Consider the following 17,508-nt stretch of genomic DNA (forward strand, 5'->3'; position numbering starts at 1 on the left):
CCTCCTCCCGCAGCGACTTTGAGTACACCCTGGGCTCCCCCAAAGCCATGCACATCAAGTCTGGCGAGTCGCCCATGGCCTACCTCAACAAGGGCCAGTTCTACCCTGTCACCCTGCGGACCCCCGAGGGCGGCCCGCGCCTCGCCCTGTCCTCCAACAAAGTCAAGGTGCGTTGTGGGGTGCGGCCTGGGGGTGAGGTGCCTGCGGGTCGGTGCCAGGGACCTGGGGGAGGGTAACTGCCCATGGCTGGGGGTCCAGGCCGGGGTGACGTGGTGCTGTGCCCACAGAGCGTGGTGATGGTGGTGTTCGACAACGAGAAGGTCCCGGTGGAGCAGCTGCGCTTCTGGAAGCACTGGCACTCGCGGCAGCCCACTGCCAAGCAGCGGGTCATCGACGTGGGTGAGAGCCGCCCCCCGCCCCCAGCCCCTGACCTCCGTCCCCAGGTCAGACCCGCTGCTCAGATGGGTGACCGCCGGCCTGACCGCAAACAGCACCTCTTTTCCTTGTTGCTTTTGGATAAACCGGGCCCTGAGAGGCTGGTCTGTTTGTCCCCAAGGGGGCATGGCCAGTGGACACACAGCTGGAAAGATGGCCCCGCTGTGCACGTGATGACACAGGACAGCTGCGGCCCAGCGCGGTTCCTCTTTGGGGAGGGAGCCTCAGGCTCTGCCTGCGGGGGCAAGAGGCTTCCTGTGTGTGGCCAGCCCCAAAGAGATTGGAAACACAGCACCCCTTCAGGCTGAGGGTTCTGTCTCCATCCCTGTCTCCTGCCGCGTGGCTGAGGTCACTTCCCCTTCCTGAGCCTCAGTTTACTTACTGTTAAATGGGCTGAGGTCACTCCTGGAGGCCCCTGGTGCTGGATAGCGGGGTGATCAGGAGCGTGGGTCTCTAGTCCTGGATCTGCATTTTACTGCCTGCGTGACCTTGGGCACACAACCCAACTTCTCTGAGCTTCATTTTTTTTCGTGTATAAACTGACTATTCATGGCAAAGCTGTGACTTACTGAGCTGGCCCTAATGCAAGTGTTTAATAGATGCTGGCTGCCAGTATTATAACTTCTACTATGGCTGTTCCTACCACTCGTACTGCTATTACTGTGCCTGTCCGGCCGCCTGCTCTGGGAGGTCCCCTGAATCTCAGTCCCCTTGCAAGCTATTAACCTCCACTCAGAAATGACAGGATGCCCCCACCTGTAACTCAGGGGGCGACATTCCGCTTTGCTCTTGGGTTGGGGCGTGGTTCCCAGGGGACAGGAGGGTGCGCCCTGCCAGGAGTGAGGCTCAGTCCCTAGGCGCAGTCCCGAGGCACGTCCACTTCCAGCCCTCCGACCCTCCCCGGCGCCTGTCGTTTCAGCTGACTGCAAGGAAAACTTCAACACCGTGCAGCACATCGAGGAGGTGGCCTACAACGCCCTGTCCTTCATGTGGCATGTCCACGAAGAGGCCAAGGTCAGTGCGGGACCAGGCCCCCAGGAAGGGGCATCAGCGTGGATGCACAGGCCGAGGGGTGCCGGGGCCAGGCTGCACGGCCATTCCTCCACTGGCCTGCGGCTCTGTCCCTTTGAGCCTTGGCTGTAAAAGTCTGAGCAAGGGTGATTGTAGCACTGATTGACGTAGCGAGAGTCAGGCGAGAAGGCCAGCTGTGTGAAACAGGCCTGTTGTTATTAATCCAGTCTCCCCGTTTAGCAGGCGGGAAGGCGGAGCGTGTGCAGAGCCCCTCAGCAAGCCGTGGGTGGCCTGCAGGCTGTCCCGACATGCTCAGGAGCTAGAGGAGGGGTCGCGGCCCAGTCAGCACAGTTCTCTGAGCCCATGAGGCAGGAATCCTGGGACTTGGCCCCCGAGGGGCGGGACGAAGCCTCTGCTGCTCTTTCTCACCGGGCACTCACTTGCGCCTTGGCATCCTCAGCCCTCCGGAAACGTCAAAGGCATTTATGGGGTGCTGAGCCGCCCTGCCTGTGGCCTCCAGGGACAGCGGGATGCCGGGCTGCAGGGAGAGGGTGGTAAAGGATGTGGAAGCCACCAAGGGAGGCCCACAGGCAGGATTCCTGTTCACACAGCAGGGGCTGGAGGAGGAGCCGGCCTCCGGTGTGGTGCAGGGGGCGGGAAAGTTTCGTGGGAAGGGAGAAGTGGGTTTCGGTGGGGATTTTCTCACTGCCTCAGAGGCCCCAGGCTGGGGGCTTTCTCAGGTGTGAGCTGGGTGGGGGCTGAGCTGGCGGAGGGGGAGGTATGTCCGGCATGCGCCTGCAGGCCTGGCCGGCACCCCACCCAAACCCCACTGTTCAGGTCAGGGTCATTTCCAAGGGGAATGCCCCAAAGATCAAGGGCCAGCCTGGAGTGGGGGCAGCCCTGTGCTCGTGGACCGACCCAGGCCACCGCAGGCAGGCACAGGCTTCGCGCGCAGGGTCCCAGCCGTCCCTCCCACCAGGGCCCTCGCCTCTCAAGCGGTCACTTCATGCCAAACAAGCCAATCCTGTGTCCTCACAGCCACACAGGGATTGGCTTACTTACCCCCATTTCATACTTCAGGAGACCAAGGCTCCGGCCAGTTACAGAATTCATCTAAAGCCACAAAGCCCTTGAGTGGCAGAGCCCGGCGTCTCACCCCACGTCTGGGAGGCTCATTCTCCCTGACTCCCCGAGGGACACGGGGAAGGTCCCTGCTCAGGGCCTCCAGGGCTGTGATGGCGGTGGCTGGGCTGACTGTCGCTGTGAGGGGCAGGGCCCGGTGAGCGTCCGGTGACAGCTGGGGGGCAGTTAGGGGTGGCAGGGGCTCTCACTCTCCCCTGGGCCAGCAGGAAATTATCGTCTCTAACTCAGCCGTGGAAAATGAGGCTCTGGATTTCCAAGCCCTGAAGGACCCTACGACCCTCCCAGGGTGGGCTGCCCAGGCCCGCGGGAGAGTGGAGTCCTGGACTTGAGTCTGGTACAGACCCCGCCTTCACCGCTGGTGCCTGTGTGGCTTTGGGAAAGTGACTCAGTTTCCCCATCTGCAAGCGAGGTGCTGACGTCTGCCTCCCAGGGCCCTGCAAGGCTTGCAGGTGCTCAGGCGCAGAGGCTCAGGCGCAGGCCTGACCCAGCTCCCCTCCGTGTCCCCAGGTTTTCATCGGTGTCAACTGTCTGAGCACAGACTTCTCCTCGCAGAAGGGGGTGAAGGGTGTCCCCCTGAACCTGCAGATTGACACCTACGACTGCGGCTCGGGCTCTGAGCGCCTGGTGCACCGTGCTGTCTGCCAGATCAAGATCTTCTGCGACAAGGTGGGTGCGGCAGGTGCCCCAGGGCGCTGGCAGGGAGAAGGCGGCCGCCATGTGCCTCCTGGCTTCCCCACGTGTCTGTCCTCTTCTCTGGTGTCTCTCCGTGTGAGCTTGTCACCTCCGCTGTCCGCGTCCCGGCGCCTCTCGTCTCTTTCTGATCTCTGTAAGCCTCAGGCCACCTCTGTCTTTTCCTCAAGGACTTTTTGTTTCTACTGCTCACCACTCTCTGGCCCTCCGTTTCTTTCTCCTCCCCTGCCTGCCCTGCACCAGCTCTCCCTCCCCTCAGCTGTTTCTCCCTCTCTTGCTCCCTCGCTCCCCCCCCCCCTTGCTGATCCTGGCCGGGTGATCCTGGCCGGTGATCCTGGCTGGGTGATCCTGGCTGGCTGGTCCTGGCCGGCTGGTCCTGGCCAGGTAATCCTGGCCGGCTGGTCCTGGCCGGGCAGGGCCAGGAAGGGATGGGCGCACCAAGTGCTGCTACCTTCCCATTTTCTGATCTCACCGTGGGAGGCAAGCCAGCCAGCCAGCTAGCAGCCGTGGACGCTGGCCCCGACTTAAGATGCGAAGCCCCAGCTGTGAAAGCAGCCACCCCCATGACCCATGGTGACCCTCCTGTCCCTGCAGGGAGCTGAGAGAAAGATGCGGGATGATGAGCGAAAGCAGTTCCGGAGGAAGGCCAAGTGCCCAGACTCCAGCAACGCAGGTCAGTGGGGGCGGGCGAGGCGGGGCCAGGGGCCCGAGCGGGGCCCAGGGGCTCAGTGGCATCTCTCTCCCATCAGGCCTCAAGGGCTGCCTGCTGTCGGGCTTCAGGGGCAATGAGACCACCTACCTGCGGCCTGAGGCCGACCTGGAGACGCCGCCCGTGCTGTTCATCCCCAATGTGCACTTCTGCGGCCTGCAGCGCCCTGGAGGGGTGAGGACGCTGGCCTGGCGGGGAAGGGGGTGCTGAGAGAGGGTCCTGGATCCTGGGTGGGACCTGCCTTAGCAGGTAAGATTCATCAAGCTAGCGAAACCCTGTTTTCAAATAAAAATAAAATAGGGCTGGGGGTGGAGCTCAGAGGTAGAATGCCCCTGAGTTCAATTCCCAGTAACAAAACAAAACAACAAAAAAATCAAAATCAAGCCAGGTGTGGTGGCACACACCTGTAATCCCAGTACTTGGGAGGCTGAGACAGGAGGCTCATAGGTTTGAGGCCAGCCTCAGTAACTTAGTGAGACTCTTAGCAACCTAGTGAGAGCCAGCTTCAAAAATAAAATAAAATAAAATAAAAAGGGCTAGAGGTATAGCCTGGAGGTAGAATGTCCTTGAGTTCAATCCCGAGTACCACAAAAAGGAAAAAAAATTCCAGAGGATTAAAAAATGAGTGTATGGTTCTGTAACATCAGCAGCCCATTCTATTGAAGAGCAGAATGTTAGTGAGAAGATGAACTCTGTATCCCTCAAATGTCCGTGCTTGGCACCTGTGGAGGAGGCTCCTGATGCCTGAGCCCCTGATCTGACTGCAGCCGCCTGGGAGCTGGTGGGTGGTTACCTGTCATGGCAGCTCTGTGGTTGCTCCGGAGGCCCAGGGCACTGTGCTGAGTGTCCCTGCAGTATCTCCCTGGCCCACACTGCAACCCGACAAGGTCAATAATGCTGTACCCTGGAGCCATGGCCCCAAGTGGAGGCACAGAGAGGTTAAGAAACCTCCCCAAATTACACAGCTAGGCAGTGGCGGAGCGGACGACCTGGACCCCTCGGCCTGGCTTCAGGCCCCGTCCCTTGACCTCTAGCTAGCTCCTCCCTCTGTCAAGCCCGGGAGCCATTACCAAGCCCCGGAGCAAGCAGGGCCCGGCACTGTCCACCTTCCCTCTCCCCTGCTTAACCACTCTTTGAGGGAGACTCTGCTCAGCCTCGTCCCAGATAGAATCACAGAATAAGTCAAGGACGGAGTCACGGCCCCAGAGCCTGTCTCCAAGTCCTTCTGTGCCAGGCAGTCTGACCACTCTGTCCTTTGAGGGCCCAGCCTCACCATTTCGGTGGGAATGTTTGCAGCAACAGGGCCTTGGTGCACAAGATGGGTTTGATGTATTAGAGCAAGGAGGTAGATTATGAAGATGAAGAGGGCTGCCACTCTCCACGTGGCCCGCGCACACCTGAAGCTCTTCCTGCATCGCCATCCTCTCCGCTCTGCCCTGGATGCCATCCGCCGCCTCCACGGCCCAGGAAGACCACTTTCATGGTTCCCCCAGCCACCCTCCCGCACAGGGAGACTCTCGGCCACTCCAGAGTAGCACACCGGTGGCCAGGTTGACGGCTGACCTTGGGGGAGCAGGAGGGACCAGGCCCTGCACACAGAAGCCTAGGAAAGAGCGGCCAGGGAAGCCGCAGTGGGGAGGGAGCCTGAGTCTGCTCCTGAGCCGGCCTCCTGCTGGCCTGGCCTCTCACCTCGGGCCTCCCAGGTGTGCCACCTGCACAGAGGGGCTGTCCCTGTGGGTGCACAGTGGCAGATTCACCTCTTCCCCGGCTCCTGCCCCGCTCACTTCCTGCCTCCCGGTCCCAGTCCTCTGTGGTCAGGCTGGGTGGGCCTGGTCTGCAGCTTGGGCAGGGTGGTCCCAGCCCACTAAGGGGACTGGTCTAAACAGAAGGCTAGAAAGGCACAGAAGCACCACCCCCTCCCCAAGTCTTCCTCCCAGAAAGCCCCCAGCCGGCCAGGACCCCTCTCATTGCCCACACGTGATGGAAAACGTCTCTCTCTCTCTCTGTTGCAGGCTGTGCCCGTGGCAGGACACAGCAGCTCCAACAGGTATGGGAGAAGCCGCCGGGGTCTCCCCTCGCCCCCCAGCCCGCACTGCCCCCAGCTTGTCTTTCTCTCTGCTGCTACCTTGGAGCTGGGGCCTGGGGCCAGAGGATAGAGCTGAGACTCTGCTCCTGCCCCAAGCTTGGTTCACGCTCCTCCTCACTGAAACTGCTCCGGTTTTTATAGGTTTATTTTATGTGAAAAGTTGGTGAATCTCTGGCGAGGACACCTGCTTGTAAAAGGGAGAGTAATGCATCTGTGGTTGCTGAGGGGCGCTGTGCTGCAGCCCAGTCCTCCCCCGCCTGTGCACCCCACTCTGGGTCCCCTCTGCTACCCACAGCCTTTGTGCCCATGGCGGCTGGTCCCTTGGCCTCTCTGAGCCTCAGCCTAGAGCCCCGTCAGACGTCCTGAGGGAGTGCCGAGCACACGAGACCTGTGTGAAGACCATAGATCAGTATCAGTTTCTTCTCCATTATAAACATGATGGATTTTGCATACCACGCTTTCACCCCAAATTATGTCCCTTACCACCTCACAACAGTCCTGGTGACATAAACAGCAGGGGCTGTTGTTCTGCTTTGTGGATGGGGAAATTTAGGCTCAGAGAGGTGAAGTGACTTGCCCGTGGCCATACAGCTATTACATGGCAGAGACAGGACTGGAACCCCCATCTTGCTCCAGGACCCACAGTCCCCCCCCACTTCACACCCCAGCCAGCTCCCTCCAAAGGATCACCGTAGATGATGCACGCAGTCCACTCTTCCTGAGGCCCTTCTTCTGTGTCCCAGGCCATGGTAAAGCAGCGTGCCTTGTCTCTAGCAGCCTTGAGGCAGCTGCCTACAGGACTCTTATTTCTGCTTTCTCATCAGCCCATTTTATAGATGGGGTCACCTGAGGCTAAGGCGCTCGCCCCAGCACCTGCAGCCAGCGCAGGGCAGCAGACCCCCTACTTCACTGCAGTCCCGTCCCACTGCTTTGTGCCCACCCTCCTGTCGCCTCCCCTGCTCCTCGGGGCCCCCGGAGGCCCAGCATGTCCTCACCAGCCCCCATCCCCACAGGCTGCCGCTGAAGCGCACCTGCTCACCCTTTGCTGAAGAGCTTGAGCCTCTGCCCTCCAAACAGGCCAAGAAAGACGACCTCCAGAGAGGTAGGCTTCCGCCCTCCACCTGCCCCAGAGCCCACCTGCCTCCCCGGGGAGGCAGAGGGGCTGCTTCACGCCTTGGGGCTGGGTTTGGTCCGAGGCTTGGGTTGGGGTGAGGGGGCACCTGTGCTGGTGGAGAACACCCAGGGCTGGAGGTATCTCCAGCTGACTGTTGGGATGTGGGTACTGATCTAGGCCCACCATGCCCCATACTTTCTTTAATGGGGATGAGAACAGCGCGTGGTTTTCTAGTTTTGACTCTAAATCGGCGACTTCTGGTGTTGGGAGGGGGCAAGCCCAAGCCTCTGGGGCCTGTGGATAACCATCAGGAAGAAACTAGCGGCAGCTAAGATCAAAACCTCCCAGTAACCGTGATGTGAGCCTAGCAATGCGGTTTCCAAATACTGTCAGCACTTCCCACAACTCTGAAATAGGGATTGGGCGCCCATCTTACAGATGGAGAAAGCGAAGCTCCGTGCTGTTAAAATCACGCCCTGAAGGTCACCAGCTGGCACAGGGCAGAGCGGGGTTCAAACCCCAAGTCAAGGCAGTCCAAGAGTAGGGACGGGGCTGAGTGTTTCAGGGGCTCAGTGCTCCCCTAAAGAATTAAAATGCTCCTTTTAAAGACTTCCCTGCCCCCTGAGACATTCTGGGCTTCTTGTCTTTCTTGCACCCTAATCGCTGCCTGTTGGTTTTCAGTTCTGTTGTATGTGCGGAGGGAAACCGAGGAGGTGTTCGATGCGCTAATGCTGAAGAGCCCGGACCTGAAGGGGCTGCGGATCGCGGTAGGCACCTGTGCACTGCCCCCGGCCCCGCGGCCCCGTGGCCCCCACCGCCTTCCCAGGCCCACCTTGTTTCCCACAGGAAGGCTCTGGGAAGGAAGAGCCAGGAACCTGAGCTTTCTGGTGGCCAACCCGCCCCACCGGCTGGGGGCTGGGGGCCGGGGGCCGGGGTGGGGGGCCCTGCTGGTGGGGGTGCGCCTCGAGATGTTATCTCCCAGCCAGAACCATGGCTCCACCCTGGGAGTCGCACACACTATAAATCCTCCTTAATCTGATGGCTGCTGTCTGACAGGCCAGGGCTTTTGTTGTTTTTGCAAACCTGTTTCTGTTTTAATGGGAATGAAACCCAAAAAGGCCAGGCCCAGAGACACTCTTTTTTTTCTCTCCCAGGGGGCCCCATTCCTCCTGCTTGTGGTTGGCTGGGGCGGCGAGGGCGGTGCCCAGCGGGGAGAGCTCACCCAGCCCCCAAAACAGATGCAGTGAAACAGCTCAGCCCGGACACAGAGCAGCTAGGCCCCACCCCCAGGGACACAGAGCAGCTAGGCCCCACCCCCAGGGACACAGAGCTCCTGTGGGGGAGGAGAAGTGGACCCCAGATGGCCATAGCTCCCTTTTACTGAAGACCCCGAGTGCCAGGCACTGGCGGGCCCCTGGGTCCTTCCTCATGTCCCAGCAGGAAACAGCCCCAGGGCTCAGGTGACCTGCCATGGTTATTTGGCTGGAGCACCCGCGCTGTGACTCCAACCCAAGCCCCCTCCACTCTATGCTGTCCCATCTCTAGCCTGCTGGCACCGGCCCCAGGAAGCTGCGCTCACACAGGCCATTAATGTCACTTGAATTAGACTCAGACTCTCTGGGTTGCACAGTGCCTGAAAGGGTCAGCGCTCCAACAGGAGACTGAGCTCTCCTCCCAGCAGCTCTTGAGTGGGGACTACTCTTGACTTGGATACTTCCAGGGACAGAGAGCTCATTGCCATTTGGGGGTAGCTCGTGTTATCTTTGTATAGTTTGTTCAACTTAGGTTTAGACGCTAAGCTCTTCCTTAGATTGACTTGAGATCTCAAATGGTGATGCACGCCCACGGAGATGCACTGTCTAAGGACTTTTCTGATTTAGAGGGATCTCTGTCAAGAGTAAGTGAGGAGCTGGCGAAGGATCTTAAGTTCAAGGCCCGCCAGAGCAACCTAGCAAGACTCTATCTCAAAAAGAAAAAAAATTAGAAGAGCTGGGGCTGTAGCTCAATGGTAGTATGTGTGAGGCCCTGGGTTCAAACAAAATAGGAACTGAAACCAATCCTCTTCCTAAAATGCCCAAGAGGATGGACGGCCTCCACCTAGACTCCCTGGGCCGAGCCTTGTTGCTGCTCCCAGGCAGCCAGTTCCACGCAGCACCAGCCCACTGCGGGGCTCCTGCCATGGGACGGCCGCCGGGCTGAGTCCTTGACATAGCCACCTCTGGGTATGTCTTTAGTACACCATCTGACACCATCCCGTTAGTGTACCGTCTGACAGACAGGGAAACTGGGGCTCAGAGAGGTAGGGAGACCTGTTTGACGTTTTGCAGCTCCAGGCAGTGGAGCTGGGACCAGATCGGACCCATCTGTACCATAGGGAACCTTAGGAGCTCTGGGGAGACACGAGCCACCTGGCAGTGTGAGCTTGGGGAGGTGGCTTGAAAGGCCGCAGTGTCCTCATCTGTAGAATGACCCCAGCATTTTAGGATGCAGTAGCCATGGCACCTGGCATATGCTCTTGGGGCTCGGCATGCACACCCAGAAACTGGGTTGAATTGTTCCTGCCCAGAAACGGGAGCCAGCACAAGGAGCAGCCACCACCCTCCTTCCAGTGTAATGGCCGTGGCCGTTTTCCGAGGTTTTAGAACACTTCACAAGTGTTCTACATGGATCAAGTCATTTAATTCTTCCAGTGACCCTATGAAGTAGGAGCTCTTACTGTCTCAAGGAGTTAGTGCGTCATGGCACTCCAGGCACTGGACAATCCAGGCATCTGACACAAGGCAAGAGTTAAGAGATAGGACACACTCCTGAGGATATTTTACAGGCGCTGAAAACGCCATTTGCCAAGTGTTTGTTATGACACGGGAAGGCTTATAATATAATGATAAGTTTAAAGTCGTATAGAACTGTCTATATGCAATACAAAAATATCTAATACACATGACAGGCGTATACCCAGATGTTAACAGTGTTCATTTCTAGGGAAAAAAAAGATTACAGATGATTTTAATTTTCTTTGTATTTTTTCACATTGTAGATATATTATTTTTATGATCAGGAAGTAAAAGGTGATGGTCTAAAAGACTGGAACAAAACCAACTTGGGCAGCAGGAGTAACCCCCTCTTTGCCTTCCAGATCTCTGAGAAGTACGGGTTCCCCGAAGAAAACATTTACAAAGTCTACAAGAAGTGCAAGCGGGGGTAAGTGCCCAGTCCAGAGCTCCCGTGTGCTGGCTGCTCAGTGCTGGAGCTTTGTACTTGGCCTCCCTGGAGAGGCTAAGGGGATATGGAGTTAGGGTGGGGAGCCCGCCAGCCAGGCCACAGCCACTGGCCCGCCCTCCACCTGCAGAGACCAGACCTGGATCACTGTAGGGAAGGATGGGAGCAGAGAGGTAGAAGGGTCTTTGTATGTGACCTCCTGGCGGAGAGGAAACAAGCAGAGTTGGGCATCAAAAGACTCAAGTTCAAGTCCCAAGGCCGCGGGATAACCAGGTTATTTGGTCATAGAGATTATGGCTATCGTGACCACGTACGGTGTGTCAGATCCTGGGCTGAGCACATCTCATTTTAACCCTCATGCAGAGGGAGGTGCCTGTCCCTGCTTTTTATAGGTAGGGAAACTGAGGCTCGGGGTGACGAGCCATGTTCAGGGGTGGGAGCAGTGGAACGAATCCACAGAGGCAGGAAGGCTGGCAAAGCCATTGCTGGTGGAGTGTGTGTGTGGGGGGGGGGGGGGAGGAGTGCCTGCCTGCAATGGGCCTGGGAAGGAAGTTGTGCCTGAGCCTGGTGTTGAGGGTGCCCAGCCAGGGATGCTCTGCAGGCCTCCTCGACCTTAGCCTGGACTAGGTAGGAGGGAGTATAGGGCCCCGTGGTCCTCTGGATGCCCCTTGGTTGACTGTCCTCAAGGCTTTGGTCCCTGGTCAAAGCCAATGAGTGGGGACCTCTGCATCCCTCCTGCCCAGGCCACTTCTCCAGCCCAGCATGGGGCAGCGAGGACTGTCACTGTTCTGCCTGGCCCAGAGGACCCAGGACCAGGGACCTGCCTGAAAAATATCCCCAGGCCCTCTACCCAACCTCAGACCTGACCGTCATGCCCTGGACAGCCTTCTAGCTGTCAGGATTCCAGCGGCCCCTGGAGCATGCTCAGTAGCCACACGCACAGCAGCGACTGTGTGTGGTTCTTCTTTTCAGAAGGCTTGGCAAGGCAAGGTGGTTTCCTGCCCAAGCCATGGCCTCGTTTAACAAGGCTCAGAGGCCTGGCCTCCCTTCCTCCTCTGTGGTTCCCAGATAGCCTTCCAGAGAAGGCTGAGGCCAGCCAGGGAAGGTCTCCATCCCCACCACCCCTGGGAAGGAACCTATTTTGTTTGGGTTGTATGAGTATCTGGGGTGTGCATGCGTGTGTACGTGCGTGCATGTGTGTGTGTGCGCGCGCATACACCTGTTTCCAAGTTTCAGCTTCAAACTGAGGCTCACACACTCTCGGGAACAGAATCTCCTTCATGGCTCTTCTTTGCCCAGACAAGCCCAGCCCATTCCCCTCCAGCGCCAGGGGTCCAGCCGCGTCTGCGCAGGCCTCCCCTACTGATGCCATGCAGGCCAGGCCGAGGGGCTGGGAGGTGCCTTTGTGCATGATGGGGGAGGCAGATGCTGCTTACAAGGATGTCCTCCCAGTCCTCTGGCCGAGTCACCAGAGGCGTCCCTCGATGCCCCAGACAGCTGTGTAAATCACGATTATAACAACTTCCTACGTGCCAGGCACTGGGGTAAATAACAGCTAGTATCATATCGATCCTCTGAGCTAGGGGGGATCATCTCTGTTTCTACAGAGAAGGAAACTGAGGCCCAGAATAGTTACAAGGTCACAAGTTAGCAACTGGCAGAAGGTCCCCCACTTGCCTAGACTCTAAGTTCAGCGTGCACCCCCAGTTTATCTCTGACTGCTAAGCAATGTGCAAATAAGGGCTGTGGCCAGGCCGGCCAGTTACTGCCCAGTGCACAGTCCAGGGGCCACTGAGTGGCTCCACAGAGGTGTCCTGCTCCCCTGAGGCCACAGGAGCTTCAGCCCCAGGATGATCTGCAATTCCTGGGTGAGAATATTCCCCCCGAAAAAAACTTTGGGAGAAGGGAGGGCAGGCACATCTCCTGCAGGTTCCTCCTCTGAGAAGAGGATATTCTAAACTGGCATGGTTTACTTTGACAAACCCTCCTTAAGTCCTCTGGACAAAGATAGATATGATCAGCTTTACGAGCACCACTGCGTGCTTGAAAGATTAACAAATACATTGTTTTTGCTGGCGGCTGGCCAGGGGTTTAATGCGACCCGGGGCAGAAGACAGTGAGAAGCCGGGAAGTAAGCAGAGGTCCCACACTCTGTGGCAGCAGCTCTGACAGCCTCAGCGCCGCCTGTGCTGGCCACTGGGCTCCCTCTGCGCACGCGTGAGCAGAGTGCTGGAGGCCCTGCTGATGGGAGGGAGTCAGCCTTCAAGTTGCTGCACGCAAGGTGCTTATGCGGCGCCCGCCGCCTGGAAGCGCCCAGAAAATGCTATGGCAGGAAATGACACACCCTGACACCCACCACTTAGTCCAGCCTCCAGCCCCTGAGAAAGATCCCACTGTGAAATCAGGGCTTGAAGCAGGGCTCTGGAAAGGGGGTCCTGTAAATAGACACTGGCAGCTGGCTCCCAGGCCTCTGGGACCCCACGCCCGGACCTTCGTACTGAAAACAGCAGTTGCAGGCGGAGACAGCTGGACGCAGCCTGGCCTTTGGGCTCTCCGCTGTCCCCCTTGTCCTCTGCCGCTCCTGCCCTCTGGGAATGATCTCACGCTCTCTGAGCTCTCCCCCAACCCTGGGTCTACATTGATATGCCACTTTCTAACCTGTATTTGTACAGCATTTGGGATTTTTTTCTTTTAAATGAGACAGTGGAAGGAAACAGAGGTCTAGATTCAACACCTGCCATCTATTAACTATGTGAGCTCAGACAGGCGGTTTTGTATCTTTGAGCTTCGGTTTCCCCATCTGTGAACTGGAGCAGTAGAAATTTACCCTCCCAATCTGTATGAGATACTACACTCCTGGAGGACAGCATAGAGGTCTGCCTCGTCTCCACGCGACCCTTGTTTTAGGAGCAAGATCCTGCACGTGAAGGGGCCCTAGCAAATGCTGGGGAGTAAGTGGGCAGATGAAGGACAGATTAGGAGGTGGATAGTGGGTAGATGGGCACATGGGCGAGGGGATGGGGGGGAGGGTAGTGGATGGATGGTGAGTGGATGGGTGGGTAGATGGATGAGAGGGCAGGTGGATTAGTGGATGGATGGATGGATGGATGGATGGATGATGGATGGGTTGATGGGTAGAAAGATGGATGAATGAATGGGTAGATGGATGGGTAAGTGGGTGGGTAAATGGATGGATATGTGAGTGGTTAGATAGATGAGTGATGGGTAGATGGGTGAGGGGATAGGTGTTTGGGTGAGTGGATGGATGGATGGATAGATGGATGGTGGGTTGGTAGGTAGGTGTTTGGGTGAGTGGATGGATGGATGGATGGATGGATGGATGGATGGGTGGATTGGTGGGTAGAAAGATGGATGAATAAATGGGTAGATAGATGGGTAAGTGGGTGGGTAAATGGATGGATATGTGAGTGATTAGATGGATGAGTAATGGGTAGATGGGTGAAGGGGTAGGTGTTTAGGTGAGTAGTTGGGTGGGTGGATGGATGGATGGATGGATGGATGGATGAGGGGGTAGGTGTTTGGGTGAGTAGTTGGGTGGATGGATGGATGAATGGATGGATGGATAGATGGGTGCGTGGGTAGGTGGATGGGTGAATCGGTGGATTGGTGTTTGGAAGGGTGAATGACAGATAGGTGCACCCAGCTCCTTTACATGCTCAGAAGCTCAGCAATGAATGGGGCAAAGGAAAGCTGAGTGGATCAGCTCAGGCCACCTCTGGGTGGGTCTTTCATCAGGAAGGCAGCTCGTAGAGGGGAGCCCTTTGCCATAAACTGTGGCATTGAGCCCCGCAGGGGGCCACAGCCACGAATTCTTCTGTCCCTCTCAGTGGGCTAGGTCCTTGCCCAGAGAGTGTATGGGGAGAGAGCACCAAGCCCTTAAGTCTATTATACAGTCGCCCTGGCACTTTAACTTCCAAGACTGAAGTTGCAAGGGCGGTGGCACCTGTGACCCCTGCCTCCAGCTCAGTCAGGCCACCCCAGTGGCACACTACAGGCTCCCCCTCTGAACCCCAACTCCTATGCCTCCTGGACTCAACCTCACGTTGTGTCTGAGTCCTCAGTCTAGTGATAAAGGGAGACAGTCCCCCTAAATCCTCATGTCAGTTACTCAAAGGTGTCTGTGCTCATGTGCAGCAGGAGAGGCAGGCTAGGGTGGAGGCTGTGACTCGGTCACTCTCCTGTAAAGGGGGGCTGGGGCTGCCCACCTTGCAGGACCTGAGGGAGGCCTATGAGGTTCCAGTAACAGTTGCTCTCACCCTTGTCTCTCAGAGAGCCAGGAAACTAGGGACCGCTCAGTCCAACCACGCCTCCCCCTCTCTTGCAGAATCTTGGTCAACATGGACAACAACATCATCCAGCATTACAGCAACCATGTGGCCTTCCTGCTGGACATGGGGGAGACGGACGGCAAGATCCAGATCATCCTCAAGGAGCTGTGAGGCCGGGCTCCAGACCCTCGGACCTTAGGAAGTGGCCCTGTGCCACTTGCAACCTCTCCAGAGCCTCAGTGCTGTTACTTGAGTGCCTTCCCCAAGAGAAGAGGCCCCGAATACAGGCCACAGGCTTCAGGGGGCGCCAGGGCCAGGAAGGGATCTCGGGGGTCTCCAGACACACTTGAACTCAGCCCCCGAGCTTCCTGCCAGTGCCTGCAGACAGCACCTGGTCAACACAGACCCGACCGCCCGTCCCGCCTTTCAGAGGGCCAAGGCTGCCTGCCCTCTCTCACTCACTCCCACAGGGCCTCGCCTGCTGCCTTGATGATGGCCTGGTTCCCGCTCTGGAGGGTTCATCAGCTTCAGACCAAGGATTTCTTCAATCGGTTAACTTGAAAACTCTCGACTTTCCGTGCAAATGACTTTTTAAAGGACACTAATTGTGGAAACAGACTCCTCACTGACTTCATCAGTGCCAGATGTAAATAATAGAACTGACCGGAACAAAGTGACCGCCGTCTGAGACTACCACCTGCCACTCGCTGCTGTACACATTTCTTATTTACAGTTTTCATTTATGTTATATATATATATAAATATATATTGTATATATAGGCAACATTTTATATTTTTCATGGATACATTTTTATCATTTCAAAAAATGTGTATTTCACATTTCTTGGACTTTTTTTAGCTGTTATTCAATTATGCATTTTGTATACTCATAGCATTTAGTAATAAAAGTGTACCTGTGTATCTTCACATGCTGAATTTACTCCATTTGTGGGAGTGGCTGTGGGGGTGAAGCCTCCTCTTGAATTGCCTTGGACTTCCCAGAGGGGAAGTGTGGGTGCCGGTGAGCAGAGGCTCCAACTCTGGAAAGCTGTGGAATCCTGATGTGATCTCACAGGCCGACTGATGTGACCTTAGGATCATTGAGATAAAGGCCAGGGCCCAGAACAGCCACGATGCAGACCTCACAGCTGGGGCCCATAGGCAGAGCACAGGGCCGAGGTCTTGAGCCAGCTCTGTCCCTGCCCTCCAGGCCATTGCTTTCCCTAGAGCCAGCTCCTGCCAGCTCACAAAGCCACGCTGCACATCCCTTCCCACCAGGGCAGCCAGTGACACCATGCTGGTGCACTGAAATCAGCCATAGTGGGAGTATTTAGGCCAAAGATACTGACGAAAGAAATTGATAAATATTGATAAACCAGGCTTTTATTTTCTCTCAAGAAAAAATCACAAATCAGGGCTTCCTTCTTTCTCTTCCTCGTCCTCACTGTCACATCCAGTCCTGTTTCTTTGGCTAGAAGGTGCAGGCCATGGCCCATGCTGGCTGCAGGTACAATCTCTAACATCTCAGGCTCACGGGTGGGTCTCCAGGGCCAATAGCACAAGGGAGGAGACAGAGCCCCTGAGCACCTCCCTGGCTCCAATCTCAGAAGATCTGTTTTCTACAGGCCAGGGTTTCTTATAAATTCATTTGAACAAAACTTTTTGAAAAAAAAAATTGAAAACCAAGATGCTCATAAAGAACCTCCCAGCACAAAGACAGTCTGTGATGTCAATTCCCGAGGCATCACCTAGGATCAGGACTGGGATAGGGTCTGGTTGATGCAGGAGAAAAAAAAAAAAGTAGAAATTGATAGGTCTGGTCCTTCCCCCTGCCCTCGTGGGACCCTGCAGCTGGGACAGGATGCTGAATCCCGGAAGTCAGAAGCGGAGATGGGGCAGAATCTAGATGCTGCAAGAGGACCGGCATTCTCCTGCCTTGCTAGCCCCAGCCCAAGACCCCTGCTACATAAATATCCTCACTTCCACTCTGTGGCACAACTCTCTTGACTGATAGCGCCCCCCCCCCCCGCCACCAATATCGGTCTGCAGGCAGATCTTTAATGAAAGGGGCCTGTTATCACACTCCTTTGCTGGATTTTGCCTCCTTTGTGACCCCTGACTCAATTTCGTTATATCTGGTGCTGAAACCCAGGAGGGTTTATTTTTTTTTTTTACCCCTCCCTGAGCTCCTGTTCACCTTCCAGTGTTTCCGTTGGGCCCTGAAGGGAGCCCTCCTCTTTACTCCCAGGAACCTGGACTCTCCAACACTTGACTGGACTGACCGCTCTCGGGCAGGGTGAGTTCCCTTCCCTTCCTCTGGTCAGTGGGTCGTCACCTCTGGCTTCTTCCCTCCAGCTTCTCTGTTTGTCCGAACATGCGGCCGCATTAGAGTTGCTCCAGACAACCAGGTTGTCCTTTTCCGGCCCTGAGAAGGCTGTGGAGACGTCCCTCCCATCCTCTTGGCCCCATTCCCAGATGTTGATCAGGATAACAGAGGCACCTGTCTCCTGTTCTTCGTTCTTGCCCATGGACCAGACATGGAAAACCAAAATTCCAAAAATTGGAAAATGGGTCTTGGGGCCCCCAAAACAGAACTTTGGACTTTAATATCCTGACAGATCTCAGCAACTTTTGTAAGGATCTGGTAAATGGTCAGAAGTCCTTTATGTCCTGGCCTTCTTTTTCCTGCACTACTGTCCCTCCCTTTGTCTCCACTGTTCCACCACCTAAGTCCTACTGGCTCAGGACACTCCCAAACTCCAACCCCTCTCCCCTGCCAGCTGCCATTTTCTAATTCTGCTGAGTCACAGTC

General features: G+C 56.5%; 1 protein-coding gene across 1 annotated transcript in view; it reads left to right on the forward strand.

The window, feature by feature from the left end:
* GRHL3 (grainyhead like transcription factor 3) overlaps positions 1–14,867 on the forward strand; it is a gene marked incomplete at both ends in the record, with an annotated part of 28,672 nt that extends 13,805 nt beyond the window's left edge. The window contains 11 exons of the mRNA XM_080693092.1: positions 14–167; positions 288–399; positions 1,355–1,449; positions 3,097–3,255; positions 3,874–3,952; positions 4,029–4,162; positions 6,001–6,035; positions 7,088–7,176; positions 7,870–7,955; positions 10,325–10,389; positions 14,753–14,867. Of these exons, the coding sequence (XP_080549218.1) occupies positions 14–167; positions 288–399; positions 1,355–1,449; positions 3,097–3,255; positions 3,874–3,952; positions 4,029–4,162; positions 6,001–6,035; positions 7,088–7,176; positions 7,870–7,955; positions 10,325–10,389; positions 14,753–14,867 (1,123 nt within the window). The remainder of the gene's footprint in view (positions 1–13; positions 168–287; positions 400–1,354; positions 1,450–3,096; positions 3,256–3,873; positions 3,953–4,028; positions 4,163–6,000; positions 6,036–7,087; positions 7,177–7,869; positions 7,956–10,324; positions 10,390–14,752) is intronic.
* Between the last annotated feature and the right edge of the window lie 2,641 nt (positions 14,868–17,508).

This window comes from Muscardinus avellanarius (assembly GCF_963383645.1).
Source record: "Muscardinus avellanarius genome assembly, chromosome: 3".
NCBI classification, from domain to species: domain Eukaryota; kingdom Metazoa; phylum Chordata; class Mammalia; order Rodentia; family Gliridae; genus Muscardinus; species Muscardinus avellanarius.